Source organism: Aspergillus aculeatinus (assembly GCF_003184765.1).
Source record: "Aspergillus aculeatinus CBS 121060 unplaced genomic scaffold BO66scaffold_2, whole genome shotgun sequence".
Taxonomy (NCBI): Eukaryota; Fungi; Ascomycota; class Eurotiomycetes; order Eurotiales; family Aspergillaceae; genus Aspergillus; species Aspergillus aculeatinus.
In genome coordinates, this window is record NW_020291471.1 from 1,087,768 (window position 1) to 1,102,559 (window position 14,792).

General features: G+C 57.9%; 6 protein-coding genes and 2 non-coding genes across 8 annotated transcripts; 3 read left to right on the top strand and 5 right to left on the bottom strand.

Moving 5' to 3' along the window:
* Positions 1 to 6: 6 nt before the first annotated feature.
* BO66DRAFT_450052 (uncharacterized protein) lies at positions 7 to 847 on the top strand (the record flags this gene model as incomplete). The annotated part of the gene is made up of 1 exon (XM_025651810.1): positions 7 to 847. The coding sequence occupies exon 1, from the start codon at positions 92 to 94 to the stop codon at positions 845 to 847; it is 756 nt and encodes a 251-aa protein (XP_025508897.1). The 5' UTR covers positions 7 to 91.
* A 330-nt stretch (positions 848 to 1,177) lies between these two features.
* BO66DRAFT_t22 lies at positions 1,178 to 1,268 on the bottom strand. Its single transcript has one exon. It is a non-coding gene; the product is annotated as a tRNA-Phe (tRNA).
* Positions 1,269 to 1,762: 494 nt separating this feature from the next.
* On the bottom strand, positions 1,763 to 1,835 carry BO66DRAFT_t21. Its single transcript has one exon. It is a non-coding gene; the product is annotated as a tRNA-Phe (tRNA).
* Positions 1,836 to 2,672: 837 nt separating this feature from the next.
* BO66DRAFT_387844 (glycoside hydrolase family 32 protein) lies at positions 2,673 to 5,001 on the top strand. The gene has a single exon (XM_025646404.1). The coding sequence runs from the start codon at positions 2,976 to 2,978 to the stop codon at positions 4,938 to 4,940; it is 1,965 nt and encodes a 654-aa protein (XP_025508898.1). The 5' UTR covers positions 2,673 to 2,975; the 3' UTR covers positions 4,941 to 5,001.
* Positions 5,002 to 5,043: 42 nt separating this feature from the next.
* BO66DRAFT_387845 (uncharacterized protein) lies at positions 5,044 to 5,844 on the bottom strand. Its single transcript, XM_025646405.1, has one exon. The coding sequence runs from the start codon at positions 5,803 to 5,805 to the stop codon at positions 5,089 to 5,091; it is 717 nt and encodes a 238-aa protein (XP_025508899.1). The 5' UTR covers positions 5,806 to 5,844; the 3' UTR covers positions 5,044 to 5,088.
* Positions 5,845 to 8,817: 2,973 nt separating this feature from the next.
* BO66DRAFT_467685 (uncharacterized protein) lies at positions 8,818 to 10,340 on the top strand (the record flags this gene model as incomplete). Its single annotated transcript, XM_025652589.1, has 5 exons — positions 8,818 to 8,970; positions 9,027 to 9,134; positions 9,190 to 9,572; positions 9,647 to 9,711; positions 9,769 to 10,340. The coding sequence occupies 5 exons, from the start codon at positions 8,818 to 8,820 to the stop codon at positions 10,338 to 10,340; spliced, it is 1,281 nt and encodes a 426-aa protein (XP_025508900.1).
* Positions 10,341 to 10,361: 21 nt separating this feature from the next.
* On the bottom strand, positions 10,362 to 12,291 carry BO66DRAFT_417143 (histidine phosphatase family protein). The gene is made up of 4 exons (XM_025649653.1): positions 11,314 to 12,291; positions 11,150 to 11,267; positions 10,988 to 11,092; positions 10,362 to 10,936 (listed from the first exon to the last, which is right to left on the bottom strand). Exons 1-4 carry the CDS (start codon positions 12,101 to 12,103, stop codon positions 10,501 to 10,503), a joined length of 1,449 nt encoding a protein of 482 aa, XP_025508901.1. The 5' UTR covers positions 12,104 to 12,291; the 3' UTR covers positions 10,362 to 10,500.
* Positions 12,292 to 13,692: 1,401 nt separating this feature from the next.
* BO66DRAFT_311969 (putative alanyl-tRNA synthetase) lies at positions 13,693 to 14,496 on the bottom strand (the record flags this gene model as incomplete). The annotated part of the gene is made up of 1 exon (XM_025643345.1): positions 13,693 to 14,496. A coding segment is annotated over one exon (804 nt), but the record flags the coding sequence as incomplete, so codon positions are not given.
* Between the last annotated feature and the right edge of the window lie 296 nt (positions 14,497 to 14,792).

The following is a 14,792-nucleotide window of genomic DNA, read 5'->3' on the forward strand; positions in this document are numbered from 1 at the left end:
CCCCCACCAACATCAGTACACCCGAAGCAAGCTTCAATCAAGCTAGAACTTCACTCGTACAACCTACACCAACCCAACACCAAACACCACAATGCACTTCCACCCCGAAGTCGTCCTCCTGGGAGGCCTCGGCCTCCTCATGGGCGCCAGCGGCTCCCCGCTCCCCTCCCGCCCCTCCACCCCGCTCCCCGAGGACTCTGCCTCGGCCCTCAGCCCTAATGCCACGACCGGCAACCCCCTGCCCGACCTAACCCATCTCACCATCACCCCCCGCGAGAAGGACACCAACGTGGAGATCGTCTGCCACGACCACGTCTTCACCCGCGACCACGTCAAGGCCGCCGTCAAGCAGGCCAAGCGCATCCACGAGGCCAAGGAGGAGCACCCGCACGACTATGCCGAGTTCCCCAAGCCCCTGGACCGCCGCGCCAGCGATCTGTTCAAGAAGCCCGACGGACTGTTCCAGTTCCCGCTCGTGGCCGACGGCGTCTACGACGGCAAGGCCGATGTGACCGGGCGCGAGTTCGTGATCGTCGACAAGAACTTCAAGTGCAAAGGGGCGGTGCGGTACTATGACGACCATGGGGAGGACAAGGGCCATGCGGATGCGTGCTATGCGCGGAAGCAGAAGGATAAGGATGACAAGGATAAGGGCAAGGACAAGGGCAAGGATAAGGAGAAGCGTAAGGGTGGTGGTGGTGGCGGCGCAGGCGGCGGCGGTGGCGGTCATGGCGGCGGTGGTCATGCCAGTGGTCATGCCAGTGGTGGCCATGGTGCCGGCCGAACTGGTGTTATCGTTGCTGGTGGTGCCCATGGGGCTGACGAGGGGAATTATGATGTTTGCTAGTTCCACCCTTTTTGGGGGTTAGAACCTGAAGTTTTGAGTGCTTCGGCACTGGTCACTCTTTTGGCATTCTCTAGCATTCGTGCATGCAGATCATCTTAGGTCTGTCTGCCCTAGTCGCTCTTTAGATTATGTGTCTCTACTACTATCTATATACAACAATAAAAAACATGCCATTGTGGCAGTATAGCTCTTTCTAATCTAGTAGCCTTGAAATCCGACTGAGGGCTCAAATACTCGTTCTTGCGGCGCCCCACATGTGGGTGGAATTGATCAGCCCCACACGACCTGCTGCGATATGGACGAAAAATTTTCAAAAAAAGAAAAAGAGAATGGGACGAGCCGGGCTTGAACCGGCCACCTTCAGATTAATGGCCGAAGTTGGTACTTCAGTCTGACGCGCTCCCAGATGCGCCATCGTCCCAATGTTGATGTAATATTCTTTCTTTTAGTCTCCATATCTCTTGAAGATGCTATTGCTTCATCGCATGGTTCAAGGCGTACCACCCAGTTGCGGTAGATATATATCTTCTTATCACTGGGTGTAACAGCCTCGCAAATGATATATATATCACATAGCATATTAATAATATTTTCATTCAATTGTATGTCAGAAGAATGATCATCGTCATCATACAGTATATATAGTCTGGGTGTAAGACTATATCATATGTCCTGGGTATATAAATTCGATCCACATAATATGCTGCAAAGGGTCTGTCCAACTCCGTCCTTCCGCCCCGGGCGACTTCTTATTGCCCGAGGCTTTGAATTCCCTCACCGCTCGCCATCGTCTCCTCCGGCCGGACTTGAGTTTGTCTGCCATTGGAGCATACTGTCTACAAACCCACCATCAAGTACGGAGTCGACCCACCAGGCAAAGACCGGAAAAGGGCCAAAAGAAACAGCAAAAAGTGTTGGGGCAAGCCGGGCTTGAACCGGCCACCTCCAGATCTTCAGTCTGACGCGCTCCCAGATGCGCCATTGCCCCAGTGCACGTGATACTGGCAGGATATAATGTTATCTGACCGGACACCAAGTTTGCCATGCCCCGTGCTTATTTGCGGTAATATGCCCCAAAGCGTGAGAAAGAGTGCAGAATCCTGGCCCTGCAGTAAATATCAACAATTCCTTATTTCAGGTGAACGAAAGGTCAAACAGAGTATGGTCTCCCTTCTTGTGATCTAATGCAGTGACTTTCATGCTTATCTGATAAGATCAATTGTGGTATACTGATGTCGTGATAGTCTTATATATCACGCGGGACCAACCAGTAAATATTCTATGACTACGCACCTTTGTGCCACCAGGGCCGCACAACAAACCAGAAAAAGGTGCCCAGAAGGAATACAATACACAGTTAAAAAGCTTGACAACCTTTTGAAATCCCACCACCAATTATTCCTCCGCGCATACACCACATGGCTATAGCAGTGAGGAACCCCGTTCGGTCCCCATTCGACTACGAACCAAGACGTAAGATCAATGACAGACCATGCTACCGGTTGACATTGAGTTGCACTCTCGAACCCGCCGGGGGTGTCATGTCATTATCACTCTCGTCATGAAGCATAATTCAGTGTGCTGGCTGAGTCGATTTAGGGCTGTGCGAGCACCTCCATATTGCCAGTTGGTGATCGGCCTCCGCATCCGGAGAGCGTACAGTAATTTACATACTCCGTACATTCCTCGGCCCGTAAACTCCCATCCCAACCCAACCCACCCCTTGTTAGGCCACCACCCAGCACTTACGCGATGAAAACAAAACAATCAAGTTCCCATCCACCTTCCACCTCGTCTACCTGCCCTTCTTCCAACTCCCCCCCCCCAGACTCTAACCCCATTCAACCCAGATCGACAGCCGAGAGCTCGCCGTCGGCGAAACCCCAGGCAAAACCTCGGCGATATCCTCCGCGCCCTTCACCCCGCAACCCTGGCAGTGCGGGATTTCGCCGAAATCGCGGAGAATCCATGGAGATTCATCGTATGACGATGCACAAGGGTCTGCTCTGAGCAGGACATCACGGAAGTAGCAGCAGCAGCGCAAGCAAGCGCGCAAGCGACATATAAAGCGCCCCATCTCCCCGGTGGCAAGACTCTCCTCGAAGCCATCCAACCCAGGAGCATCACAATGAAGCTCACCACTACCACGCTGGCGCTCGCCACCGGCGCAGCAGCAGCAGAAGCCTCATACCACCTGGACACCACGGCCCCGCCGCCGAGCAACCTCAGCACCCTCCCCAACAACACCCTCTTCCACGTGTGGCGGCCGCGCGCGCACATCCTGCCCGCCGAGGGCCAGATCGGCGACCCCTGCGCGCACTACACCGACCCATCCACCGGCCTCTTCCACGTGGGGTTCCTGCACGACGGGGACGGTATCGCGGGCGCCAGCACGGCCAACCTGGCCACCTACACCGACACCTCCGAGAACGGGAGCTTCCTGATCCAGCCGGGCGGGAAGAACGACCCCGTCGCCGTGTTCGACGGCGCCGTCATCCCCGTCGGCGTCAACAACACCCCCACCTTACTATACACCTCCGTCTCCTTCCTGCCCATCCACTGGTCCATCCCCTACACCCGCGGCAGCGAGACGCAGTCGCTGGCCGTCGCGCGCGACGGCGGCCGCCGCTTCGAGAAGCTCGACCAGGGCCCCGTCATCGCCGACCACCCCTTCGCCGTCGATGTCACCGCCTTCCGCGATCCGTTTGTCTTCCGCAGTGCCAGGTTGGACGTGCTGCTGTCGTTGGATGAGGAGGTGGCGCGGAATGAGACGGCCGTGCAGCAGGCCGTCGATGGCTGGACCGAGAAGAACGCCCCCTGGTACGTCGCGGTCTCGGGCGGGGTGCACGGCGTCGGGCCCGCGCAGTTCCTCTACCGCCAGAACGGCGGCAACGCTTCCGAGTTCCAGTACTGGGAGTACCTCGGGGAGTGGTGGCAGGAGGCGACCAACTCCAGCTGGGGCGACGAGGGCACCTGGGCCGGGCGCTGGGGGTTCAACTTCGAGACGGGGAATGTGCTCTTCCTCACCGAGGAGGGCCATGACCCCAAGACGGGCGAGGTGTTCGTCACCCTCGGCACGGAGGGGTCGGGCCTGCCCATCGTGCCGCAGGTCTCCAGTATCCACGATATGCTGTGGGCGGCGGGTGATGTCGGGGTGGGCAGTGAGCAGGCGGGTGCCAAGGTCGAGTTCTCCCCCTCCATGGCCGGGTTTCTGGACTGGGGGTTCAGCGCCTACGCTGCGGCGGGCAAGGTGCTGCCGGCCAGCTCGGCCGTGTCGAAGACCAGCGGCGTGGAGGTGGATCGGTATGTCTCGTTCGTCTGGTTGACGGGCGACCAGTACGAGCAGGCGGACGGGTTCCCCACGGCCCAGCAGGGGTGGACGGGGTCGCTGCTGCTGCCGCGCGAGCTGAAGGTGCAGACAGTGGAGGACGTCGTCGACAACGAGCTGGTGCGCGAGGAGGGCGTGTCGTGGGTGGTGGGGGAGTCGAACAACCAGACGGCCACGCTGCGCACGCTGGGGATCACGATCGCCCGGGAGACCAAGGCGGCGCTGCTGGCCAACGGCTCGGTGACCGCGGAGGAGGACCGCACGCTGCAGACGGCGGCCGTCGTGCCGTTCGCGCAGTCGCCGGGCTCCAAGTTCTTCGTGCTGACGGCCCAGCTGGAGTTCCCCGCGAGCGCGCGCTCGTCCCCGCTCCAGTCCGGGTTCGAGATCCTGGCGTCGGAGCTGGAGCGCACGGCCGTCTACTACCAGTTCAGCAATGAGTCGCTGGTCGTCGACCGCAGCCAGACCAGTGCGGCGGCGCCCACGAACCCCGGGCTGGATAGCTTTACTGAGTCCGGCAAGTTGCGGTTGTTCGACGTGGTCGACAACGGCCAGGAGAAGGTCGAGACGTTGGATCTCACTGTCGTCGTGGATAACGCGGTTGTCGAGGTGTATGCCAACGGGCGCTTTGCGTTGAGCACCTGGGCGCGATCGTGGTACGACAACTCCACCCAGATCCGCTTCTTCCACAACGGCGAGGGCGAGGTGCAGTTCAAGAATGTCTCCGTGTCGGAGGGGCTCTATAACGCCTGGCCGGAGAGAAATTGACCGGGATTAGGGCATGCAGTGTATGATTGCCTAGCATAGCACGATTGTAACACAAATCAAGTACAATTCCATTGTTAACTCCTCGCTATGCGGTACATGCTCAGGATGCTTTGCTTGAAAGACAAGACCAGAAACACAATGATCGGGTTTAGTAGAAGCTGCTCGCTCGTGGGCGTCGTTCAATCCCCTGCGTTGCCGGTGGGCGCTCCTGTGTCCCGATGGTCAACGGGGCGGGCAGGAGCTGTGAAGACATCGGCCCGGGTAGTTGCGCGGCGGTCGACGGTGGAAGCTGCATCGACATGGTCTGTCTGGTGCCCCGATAGCTCCCTGTTTGACTATTTGGCTTGGCCGGCTGAGTAGGTGGTGCCTCCGGGCTCCATGTCGGCGGTGCGTGAGGGGGTGAGCCTGGGGTCAGCGGTTGTCGCTTGGTACTGCTGGTGGTGGTGGAGTGCGCGGATGGGGGCGGGGAGGGCGGCGCCTCTCCCTGCGCCGGCATGAAGAGCGGAAACTGCTGCATCTGGAGCTGCTGGTCCAGGGCCTCGTCGGTCCAGGCGCGCCGAATGCGCACCTCATGCGGAATGCTGGGACAATGCAGCCGGCCCAGCACGGCTGTCTGACACCATCGGTTGGCTTCTGCGCCCGTGGTGAACCCGATCACTAGTCCGTTGTGGCTGTCGCGCAGGTAGGCCATCGAGGGGGTGAGCGGCAGGTACACGGCTGTCGGCTCCGTCGCGTAGATGCGACCTTCTCGGTTCAGGTTCTGGTAGGCTTGCGCACGGTCGGGGGAGTTGAAGTCGAGCTTCAGCTCTTGTTTCTGGAAGTAGTAGAGGACGTTGAGGGCGGCGGGGGCCATGTTGGTGGTCATTGTGGTGGCCGGGATAGTGCTGGTTGGGAGGGATATTTGCTGCGAGTGATGCCAGAGGGTAAGGGTTGAGAGGCAGTCGAGGAGCATATAAGGCATCTGGCACGGCCAGGTTGCGGACCAACACCCTCATCGAGGCGCAGCGTGGCTGAAGGATCTCTGCGGTTGGTTTGCGACAATACGAGCCTCCCTGCAGGTCGCAGTCACCGGCCATGTCAAGCTGTCAGCCTTGTGTCTCCCCCACTGCGGCTGAGCGGGCTGTGCTGGCGATTCCGGCCTGATCGACAGCCATAGCCATAGAACAATCCTAGGTATGTTCGGGGTAGACAAAGCAGGCTTGCCGTCGGATGCCCTACAGAGCTGTCGAGGCTCGTGTCACGGGTCTTGACCGCGGTCGCGATGAATTGTTCCATGGTAGTGTCCAGTTCTCGCATGCTTAATCGGTGTAACTTTGCTTTCATCGATCAGTCGCAGGGTAGAATTGGTTATTGAAGCAGCTGCTAGGCGACCAGTATGTGTCCCCGGTCGCAGACGGCTGAAGGTGAATGATGATAGTGCAGTAAGCGTGATATTGTCTTCTAGCCTGGATGCCGTAGCTATACAGCAACCTCACAGTGTATACCATAGCATGTGCATAGCTCGACATATTATTACCCAAAGTCACATAATAAGATAGACTGGAGGAGACGTGCAGGGTATAGTTAGGCGCTGCGTGCTCAACGAGAAGAAAAGGCTGGAGAGCATTAGATACGGTGGATTGAATGCGGAGATCGACAACTCACACAGAGGTTCACGGTTCGAATCCGCGCGGCTGCACTTTATTCGCGGCCCATAATTTCTCCTCCCTTCCGTCGACCGTTCTTTGTTTATCTCCCGCCTTCCATGTTCTTTTCTTTTCTTTTTTTCTTTTTTTGTCCCAAACTAGCGGAACCTCGCCCGCTGAACCACGGTACCGGGATTTGGTGGGTGTCTTCTTGTCTTCATTCGGGCGCAATGGCACCCACAATCCAAGGCAGAAGTGACTCGGGTGGATGATGAGAAGAGATCCCCCAGACTGCTCCCCTTTTCCTGATTATTAGTTTGTTGTTGAATCGATCTGATTACCATCGCGTAGCCGACCACGTGCCGCAGGCGACCCGCTAGCGATTCATTCTCGGGGCTTTGCCTCAAAGTGGAACAAACAACCCGGACTGGGATTGCCCCTCGTCAGTTTTCACCCTGGTCAGTCTGCCGCCGCCAGCACATTCATTGCCATTGGAGATGAAGTTGGCTTGAGTCAGATACTGAAGATAAAAGTAAAGTGGGTGAAACCGAAATATCTCTTTTAACCTCAAGAGGAGAGCTGCACGAGATTTGAGACATATCTGGCCCCTCTCCAACAACGAACCCAATTTTGCGGGAAGATCGAAAAATCTATTTTGAACATTAACGCATGCATCAGGCCATTCTGTCCCAATGTCCTGATTCTCATGAGGGCAGAAGCTCTTCCTGGATCATTCTCCCGGCCGGCTGGTTCGCTCAACTCTGGTAGCGACCGGAATTATTGTTGCTGGGCGATCAGGCGATGGCTTTGTGGCTGGCCTTGCAATCGCAGTACAAGATCGTCCCAACATCTTGATTCTCCGAACTACCTACTCGCCCTAAGACAAAATAAAGTTGGAGCCGGCCCTTTTGCACTGCACCTGGGAAATGAAATCTCACCCATCTCCCTGGCCAGACCACACGGTGGCAGGTGCGTCGCTGTATATACATAGTAGTATCTGCGTAGGTCTTTCCCACCATCGCCAGGGCGCGGGTGGATAAATGGTCCAGCGAGAGCAGTCTCGGCTCCAGATGCCAGGCCGGCTTCATCGCTTGCAGGCCAGTCTATGCTGGACTGGGATTAGAGACAGTCGGTAGGCGAGGCCAGCGAGTCAAGGGTCGGGTTAGGGCACTCCGCAGCTATCCGCTTTAGGGAGGTCGGTTCCAGCCTCCGAGGCCGCAGGGGCTCCGGCCATCGCCGCTGCTCAGCTCGATCAGCCAGATGCCTTGGCGATGTCCTCTCGAGATTAACTGCAATTCTGATCGGAAGTTTCGCGATCGATCTGGGCCAGATGCAATTGGGAGGTTTCCAAACCACCGCCTTGCGATTGAGAATCGGAACACATCGTCAATGTCAACCCCGTCAACAGAATAACCTCGTGTCGCGGCAGTTTCTGATACACTCTCGGGATATTCTTAGCGGATCTGCCATTCACCTGGAGCCGGAGCTCCTGCTGATCAGCTCGACGCCCGTCGACTGCCCCACAGGAACCAATATCGCCATCGTGGTTCCTGAATCTTGGAACTTACCCACGCGTTTCCAGCCCCGTGCTCACCCAGAGAACACTAGTCCGGTAGTTTCGATCCTGCGATGAACCGTGGAGTGTTGCCCCCTCTCGAGTCAGTTCACCATGGCCGATCCCCCTCGCCAATCCGCTCCCTGGGCCGGGAGAACCATGGCCAGCTCGTATTCTGCCCAGACAGACTGATAGCCGAAGCGCGAGACTGGGTCCTTCTCGAAGCCCAAAACACCGCGCATCCCTGCCACCCCTCCCCGTGAGAGTCATTTAAGTACACTGCCGCCGTCCGCATCGCCCGCCCGTCAGCAGTCGCGGTTTCTCCTGTGTATCAGATCCAGTCACTGCTTTTCGACTACCGCCATTGGGCAGGACCCGACTCTCGGTAGTGCTGCCACCACACTCACGCATTGACTCGATTCGCGACTCTCCTTGAACCTACCCCGTCCCCCTACGAGAAGTATATTCGAGTTAAGGTTCTGCAGCGTGCGCCTTCGTCTCACCCCTCCACTCTGCGAGTCGCGTCTCCTCGACCGGACATGTGCTTTACGTCGCTGCTTCATATAAAAGTCTTTGGCCGTTCCCGCAGCACGTATCGCAGCTAACCCATCCGACCCGAGGCGACACGCATTCCACCACACAATTCCCCACCCCAGTCTGATGCAAGAGTGAAGGGATCGTCCGAACCACCGCCAAGATGATGCCCGTCGAAGGGCGCAGCAAAGAGATCCTGATCGTCGCCGTCGTGTGCATGTCCGTGTCGTTCATCACCGTGTGCCTGCGCTCGTACGTGCGACTGCGACTGATCAAGGCGTTCGGATGGGACGACGGGTTGATGGTGATTGCTACGGTAGGCATCTCCGGCGCTCACTTCCACTACCGGGCTGCCAAGCTGACCATCCGTAGTTATTGAACATATTCCTGACGGTCTGCGCCATCGTCGGCGCCAAGGAAGGCATCGGTCGCAAATTGACCGACTTCCGGAGTATGGACGACCTGCACCGCGCCATGCTTGTACGCCCCCTTCCTGTCCTTGCCACCATCTCGGAGGATACTGACCAGAAAATAGTGGTGGTGGCTCGGCCAACTCATCTACATGTGGGCCTCAGGCGTGGCCAAGGTGTCGATCGCGCTCGCCCTGCTCCGCCTGACGGTGCGCCAATCCCACCGGATCATCCTGTGGACGGCCATCTGCGCCTCGGTGACGGTGGGGCTGGTCTTCTGGTTCTTCATGGTGCTGCAATGCCACCCGGTCTCGGAGTTCTGGGAGCGCACCGGCCGGGGCCAGTGTCTGGACACCTCGGTGCTGCTGGCCGTCGCCTACGTGTACAGCAGTATCTGCGCGGCGTGCGACCTGGCGTTGGGCCTGCTGCCGATACTGCTGGTGCGCAAGCTGCAGATCAACCCGCGGACGAAGATCGCGCTGGGCGCGACGTTGAGTATGGGTTGCGTGTATGTGCCTCCCCCTTGCCGCTTCACCAACCCTCGCCCTCTTGAACCGTGCAACAAAATACTAACAAGTATAGTGCATGTCTGGCTCTAATCATCCGCATCCCCTTCCTACCAAGTTACAAGGACCTGGACTTTCTATGTACGCTACGCCCCCCCTTCACTCGCTTAGAGGTAAAGCTAAGCTAACCCCCCCAAGACTCGACCTACCAAATCGACCTCTGGTCCTTCCTGGAACTCGGCCTAGGCATCACGGCCGGCAGCCTGGTGACTCTGCGGCCCCTGCTCCGCAAGTTCCTGGACCACGGGGCCTCGTCCACCCCCAAAGCTCCCTACGCCTACACGTACACCACCCGCAGCGGCGGCACCGGCCGCAAGCCCCGTTCCCGGTCCCGCGGCAGCTTCCCGTTCTCGAGCTTCTCGCGCTCCCGCACGGAGAAGGACCAAGATCTCGAGGTCGAGTTGGTGGATGCGGCGTGGCGGCCGGATGTGCACGGGGTGGAGCGGTCGGCGACGGCGATGGCGATGGCGACTGTCGTCGGTGGTGGTGGTGGTGGTGGTGGTGGGGTTGGTGATCTGGGAGCTGGGAGGGGCAGGGAGAGAGGGAAGAGTGATAGTCAGGAGAGTCTGACGGGGATGGGGTTCCAGTATGAGAATACGGTGGGGGGCGCGGTGGGCGGGGGCCAGTGGGGCACGGATGTGGTGGGCAGCGAGAGGATGGTCAGGGTGCAGAAGTCGTTCTATGTCACGGAGACGGAGCGGAGGGTTTGACCTTGCACGTGTGTTTTGGTTCAATATTAATGATTCATGCCTCATCTATGGTATTGGCTCTGTGCAGCGTAATCGCAGAACGTAAAATTGGAGGTGGGAAGGCTCGTTCGTTAGCCCCCAGCATCACCACACTAGTGACTACCTATTCCATATCCATAGTCTACTCCAAACTCTCCCCCTCCTGACACCCGATTGGCGTCGTCCGGTAGTTCAACCCCGTGGTCGTGTTGTAGTTCCACCAGAAATCCAGGTACTGCGGGTACGAGCTGGGCACCTGGCAGGTCGACGCGTAGTCCGGCAGACTCTCGCTCAGGATCGAGGTGAAGTTGGCCAGCGAGCACGTGTACCCCGGCCCGGACTGGCAGTCGTTGAACGGCAGGACGGCCTCGTTCAGCACCAGGCGCACGTAGGTGTCCTCCTCCGTCGCGGCGGTCGCGTTGCAGCTGAGCCGCTCGATGGTCAGGTGGCCGCCCATCGGGATGATGTTGCCGATGCGGTACGGGTTGCCGAACGGGATGTGGTCGAGGGGGAGGTCGGCGTCGGGGATGAGCACACCTAGTGCGGCGAGGATGGGGGTGATGTTGGTGTCGTGGGCGCTATTGTGGGGTCAGTGCATTTGACTTGGAGCAGGCGCAGGAAAGGCTTACAAGTTGAAGAAGAGGGAGCCGGCTTTCTCCGGGCCTTCGTTCAGCAGCGTCAAACTGGCGTTGACGTAGACGGCTCCTACGGCGGCCATGTTCTTGTCGCCGGGTCTGCATTGATGTTAGGGTTGAGGCTCATTCATGAACGGCAACGGCAGGGGGGACTACCCAGCGCAGTAGTAGTAGTCTAGGTCTGCGAGGTACCCGAAACTGACCCATTCGTCTTGGGTAAAGGCATTGATCCAGTCGGAGTAGGGGCGGGCGTTGAGCTCGAAGGAAGCCATGGCTGCGGTGGTCAGCTGATATTCAACGAAGGTGGTAGCAGGACATACTCATCAAATGGTAGACATCCGTCTCGTTGAGGCTCAGGCCCGGGTTCTGCGCGTTCAGCCGCGCAGCTGCCACCTTGAACTGCGGCATCACGTAGACGAGGTTATTGCAGACCGAGTCGTCGTTGTCGACGTCGCAGCTGGGGGTGAGGCTATCGGCGCCCAGGGTCTCGGACTCGGAGATGATGTTGAGGGCGGCGTTGGTGGAGTAGTTGTAGCCGAAGAATCCCTCGCCGAACTTGCGCGCGGTGTTGAGGACGCGGCTGTAGCCACTGCTCCAGAAGGGCTGCACCGACTCGCCGTCCCAGAGGTGGCCGTAGCGGGCCCGGTACTCGTTGCCGTGCGTGTATGCGTCTAGCAGGCCCGCGTACGGCCCGCTGCTCGTCTCGGCGTTGTAGTAGCATTCGTTGGGCACGTAGTAGGTCCAGTCCTGCAGGAAGGCGAGATCTCCCTTCCACTCCGAGATGTTGGCCGAGTACACCTTGTCCAGGGTGGCCTCGATGCCCGCGCCAGCGCTGGGTGAAGGGTACCGCTCGCCGTGTCGCTTGACCATGATGACTTGGTCGACGGCGCAGCCAGTGGGCGGGTCCCGGGCGATGCCGTAGGACTCTCGCTCCGAGTAGGGGCCGTTGCCGCCGTAGTGCTTCAGGATGCTGTAGCCATCGCGAAACTCTTGAGAGAACTGCTTCTCTTGGGTGGACTGGGGGATGGCGGCGGGGTAGGAGAAGGCGGACGCTCCGGTAGCCAGACCTAGGGCACAGGCGGTCCGGAGGAGAGACGAGGAGGAGGGCATGAGGAGGATTGTGAGAAAGGACAGAGAAGGGAGTGAATGGAGAGACAAGTGCTGGTCTTCTAAATACGGCGATGATCTGAAGCCTACTTCTGTGTCTTGCAGCTTGAGTTGCGAGATGTAGGCCCTTATATAGCCTCCAGCCGGCGATCGCTCCCCTCATCGCGGGGAGCTGCAATGACCGTCTGAGCCGGTCGATCTCATCTCCGACGATGGAAAAAGAGCGCATATCGACCACTGACAGAGACAGAAGACTGCCCACGTGCTCAATTTCCCAAAGTGAAGCGACATTCCCCTCCGCTGTCGGACCGGTGATAAGCACCAAGTGCCTCGAGGTATTTTCCCAGGTCTCGAGACGCAAAAGATACGAAGAGTGACATGGTGTCAGCCCCGGCGGCGGCCGACGGAAGATCCCAATCACACGCGGGGAAGCCAAGGCGTGTTATCGCATTGCTGGTCCATTGGTCAACTGAGGAGGGGAGTGGGTCTTGCACGGTGTATCTCCGATGCTGTCGCTAGACTTGTTTGGGTGTTAGTCAATGAAGCCGTTCCCGTCTGATTTCCTCCTCATCTTTCGTTGTCGTTGTCGTCGCTGCTGCTGCTGCTGCTGCTGCTGCTATCTGGGTGTGGCGACGTAAAAGAGCTGAATCAAGGCACGGTACACACCTGAGATAATAATTCATCGAATTCCTGGTGAAGGTCTCATTTTTTTATTCTCTTGCTAGGGTTGAAGTCACACCGGTGTGGTGTCACCTCGTATACTTTTGCAATCTCTGGAAACAAGCACCTTGGAAGTTTCTTAGCCAAAGCTTGGTGCCAGCCATATGTTCTTTCAGCGTTCCAGCCAAGACACCTTGATCCTTCTGACGCCTTGGCTATTCGCTGGGCGGATGCTTGTGCTTGGAGACGACAGTCCCTGCATCATGCCTGCAGTTCTAAGAGACCATTTCGTTAGCATCAGGTCGAGTCGTGGTAGCTATGCCTCAGACGGGTCATAGTCTGCCCACGTGCACTCGGTCTGGCTCAACATTGGGGATGCAGTCGCAACGCCACGCCGCAGCCTTACGCATTACATCATGTTGGTGCCTCTGCTGCAGGAACCGAGCCAGGTACGATACTATGCGCGATTATCTACTACTGTGTCGGTTAATTGCGATAGACATACTTTGAGTAAGTATTACACCTGTGTGGACACATTCATAAATTCAACACCCACTGTACAACTGATACTAATATTGATATGCACAAATCAAGATTTGCTTATGATGCGTACTAGAATTATGAAAATCTTAACACTGTATGGCATTCATGTCTTCCACCGGAAAATCGTGATTCAATTCTTTTCGTTATAACTCCTAGCATTATATCGGATTTCTACTCGTGATACTAGTTCGAGATCTATGTTAATATCTCAACAAGTATCGAACTTCAACTTTGAGGGATTCTGACTAGTAGTTCTGGAAATGCCAGCAGTGTCAACAAGACAAGTCTATGTGCTGTGTATTATCATATACGATCATGGAATTCTGTGATAAACCTCTATACATATAAACTCCTCCGCCCACATCTATAACTACAGCCCTAGCGACCACTCAAACCTCCACCGGCACCTCATACGACAACTTCGTCACCCCCTTCTGCCGACTCACCTTCCGGATCGTAATATACCCCGTCAACCCGGTATGCGCCACATGCGTGCCCCCACAGGGGTTGGCATCCAGATCCGCAATCTCTGCGATCCGCACCTTCCCTCCTTGCCCCACCTGCAACCCCTCGACCATATTCAGCTCTTTCGCGGCAATCTCCCGCTCCTCCCACCAGGAGATGTGCACCGGCAGCGCCCGCCGCACCAGCTCGTTGACCTTCCCCTCGATCAGCGGCCGGTGCTCGTTGTACAAAAGGCCCTCGAATTCCATGCACGCCTCGCGCGGCGCGTGGTTGGCCTTCACCTTCTTGCGCTCCCCGAGCGCCGGGGCGAGCAGGCGCATCGCGAGCCCGATGATGTGGCCCGCCGTGTGCAGCCGCGAGTGGTAGTTGCGGGTGACGGCGTTGATGGTCTGCGTGGCGAGGGCGTTGGAGGCGAGGGAGAGCGGGAATGCCGGGGTGGTGAAGTGTCCGAAGTGCAGGATCTCGCCGTCGGGGGTCTTGCGCACGAGGAGGACTTCGAAGGTGGCGTTGGGGGTGCTCGGGAGCTGGATCACGCCCGTGTCGCTGGGTTGGCCGCCGCCTTGCGGGTAGAAGACGGTTTGGCGGGTGGTGAGGGCATAGTGGTCCTCCGTCGGGATGTTCTTGGCCAGGGTCTTTTCGGGGTCGCTGAGGGCGGAGATGGGGCGGTAGGAGGTGAGGGTCGTGGTGGTGGTGGTGAGGGTGGCGTCGTCTAGATAGAGGGCTTCGGTGGTCTGCAATTGAGTTGTTAGTTGAGATTGAATTGGAGGATGAGTGCGTAGTTACCATGATGACGAGTTTGGAGGTGAATGTAGTGGGGTGGTGAAGAGTGAGGCTTGAGCTGGTATGTATACTTTGGGATCTTATCTTTCCCACCCCCACGTGAATCATCGGCGGGAGTCATTCCCGGCCGTTCGCTCGCTCCGGCACACTGGATTAGGCAGGTGGAGCCCGTCTTGCGTTCCGATCCCGGTGCCAAGCAGTGGCGGTGCGTCCAGCTCCAATTGTTGGGGTTGGAGTTGGGCTA

Bases quoted from the DNA above. Each gene is read 5' to 3' on its own strand.
- BO66DRAFT_387844 (XM_025646404.1), top strand. From the start codon at position 2,976: ATGAAGCTCACCACTACCACGCTGGCGCTCGCCACCGGCGCAGCAGCA.
- BO66DRAFT_387845 (XM_025646405.1), bottom strand. From the start codon at position 5,805: ATGACCACCAACATGGCCCCCGCCGCCCTCAACGTCCTCTACTACTTC.
- BO66DRAFT_417143 (XM_025649653.1), bottom strand. From the start codon at position 12,103: ATGCCCTCCTCCTCGTCTCTCCTCCGGACCGCCTGTGCCCTAGGTCTG. The intron at 11,093-11,149 runs GTAGTCCCCCCT...ACATCAATGCAG, and splicing joins GACTACTACTACTGCGCTGG to ACCCGGCGACAAGAACATGG. The intron at 10,937-10,987 runs GTAAGCCTTTCC...ACCCCACAATAG, and splicing joins GGCTCCCTCTTCTTCAACTT to CGCCCACGACACCAACATCA.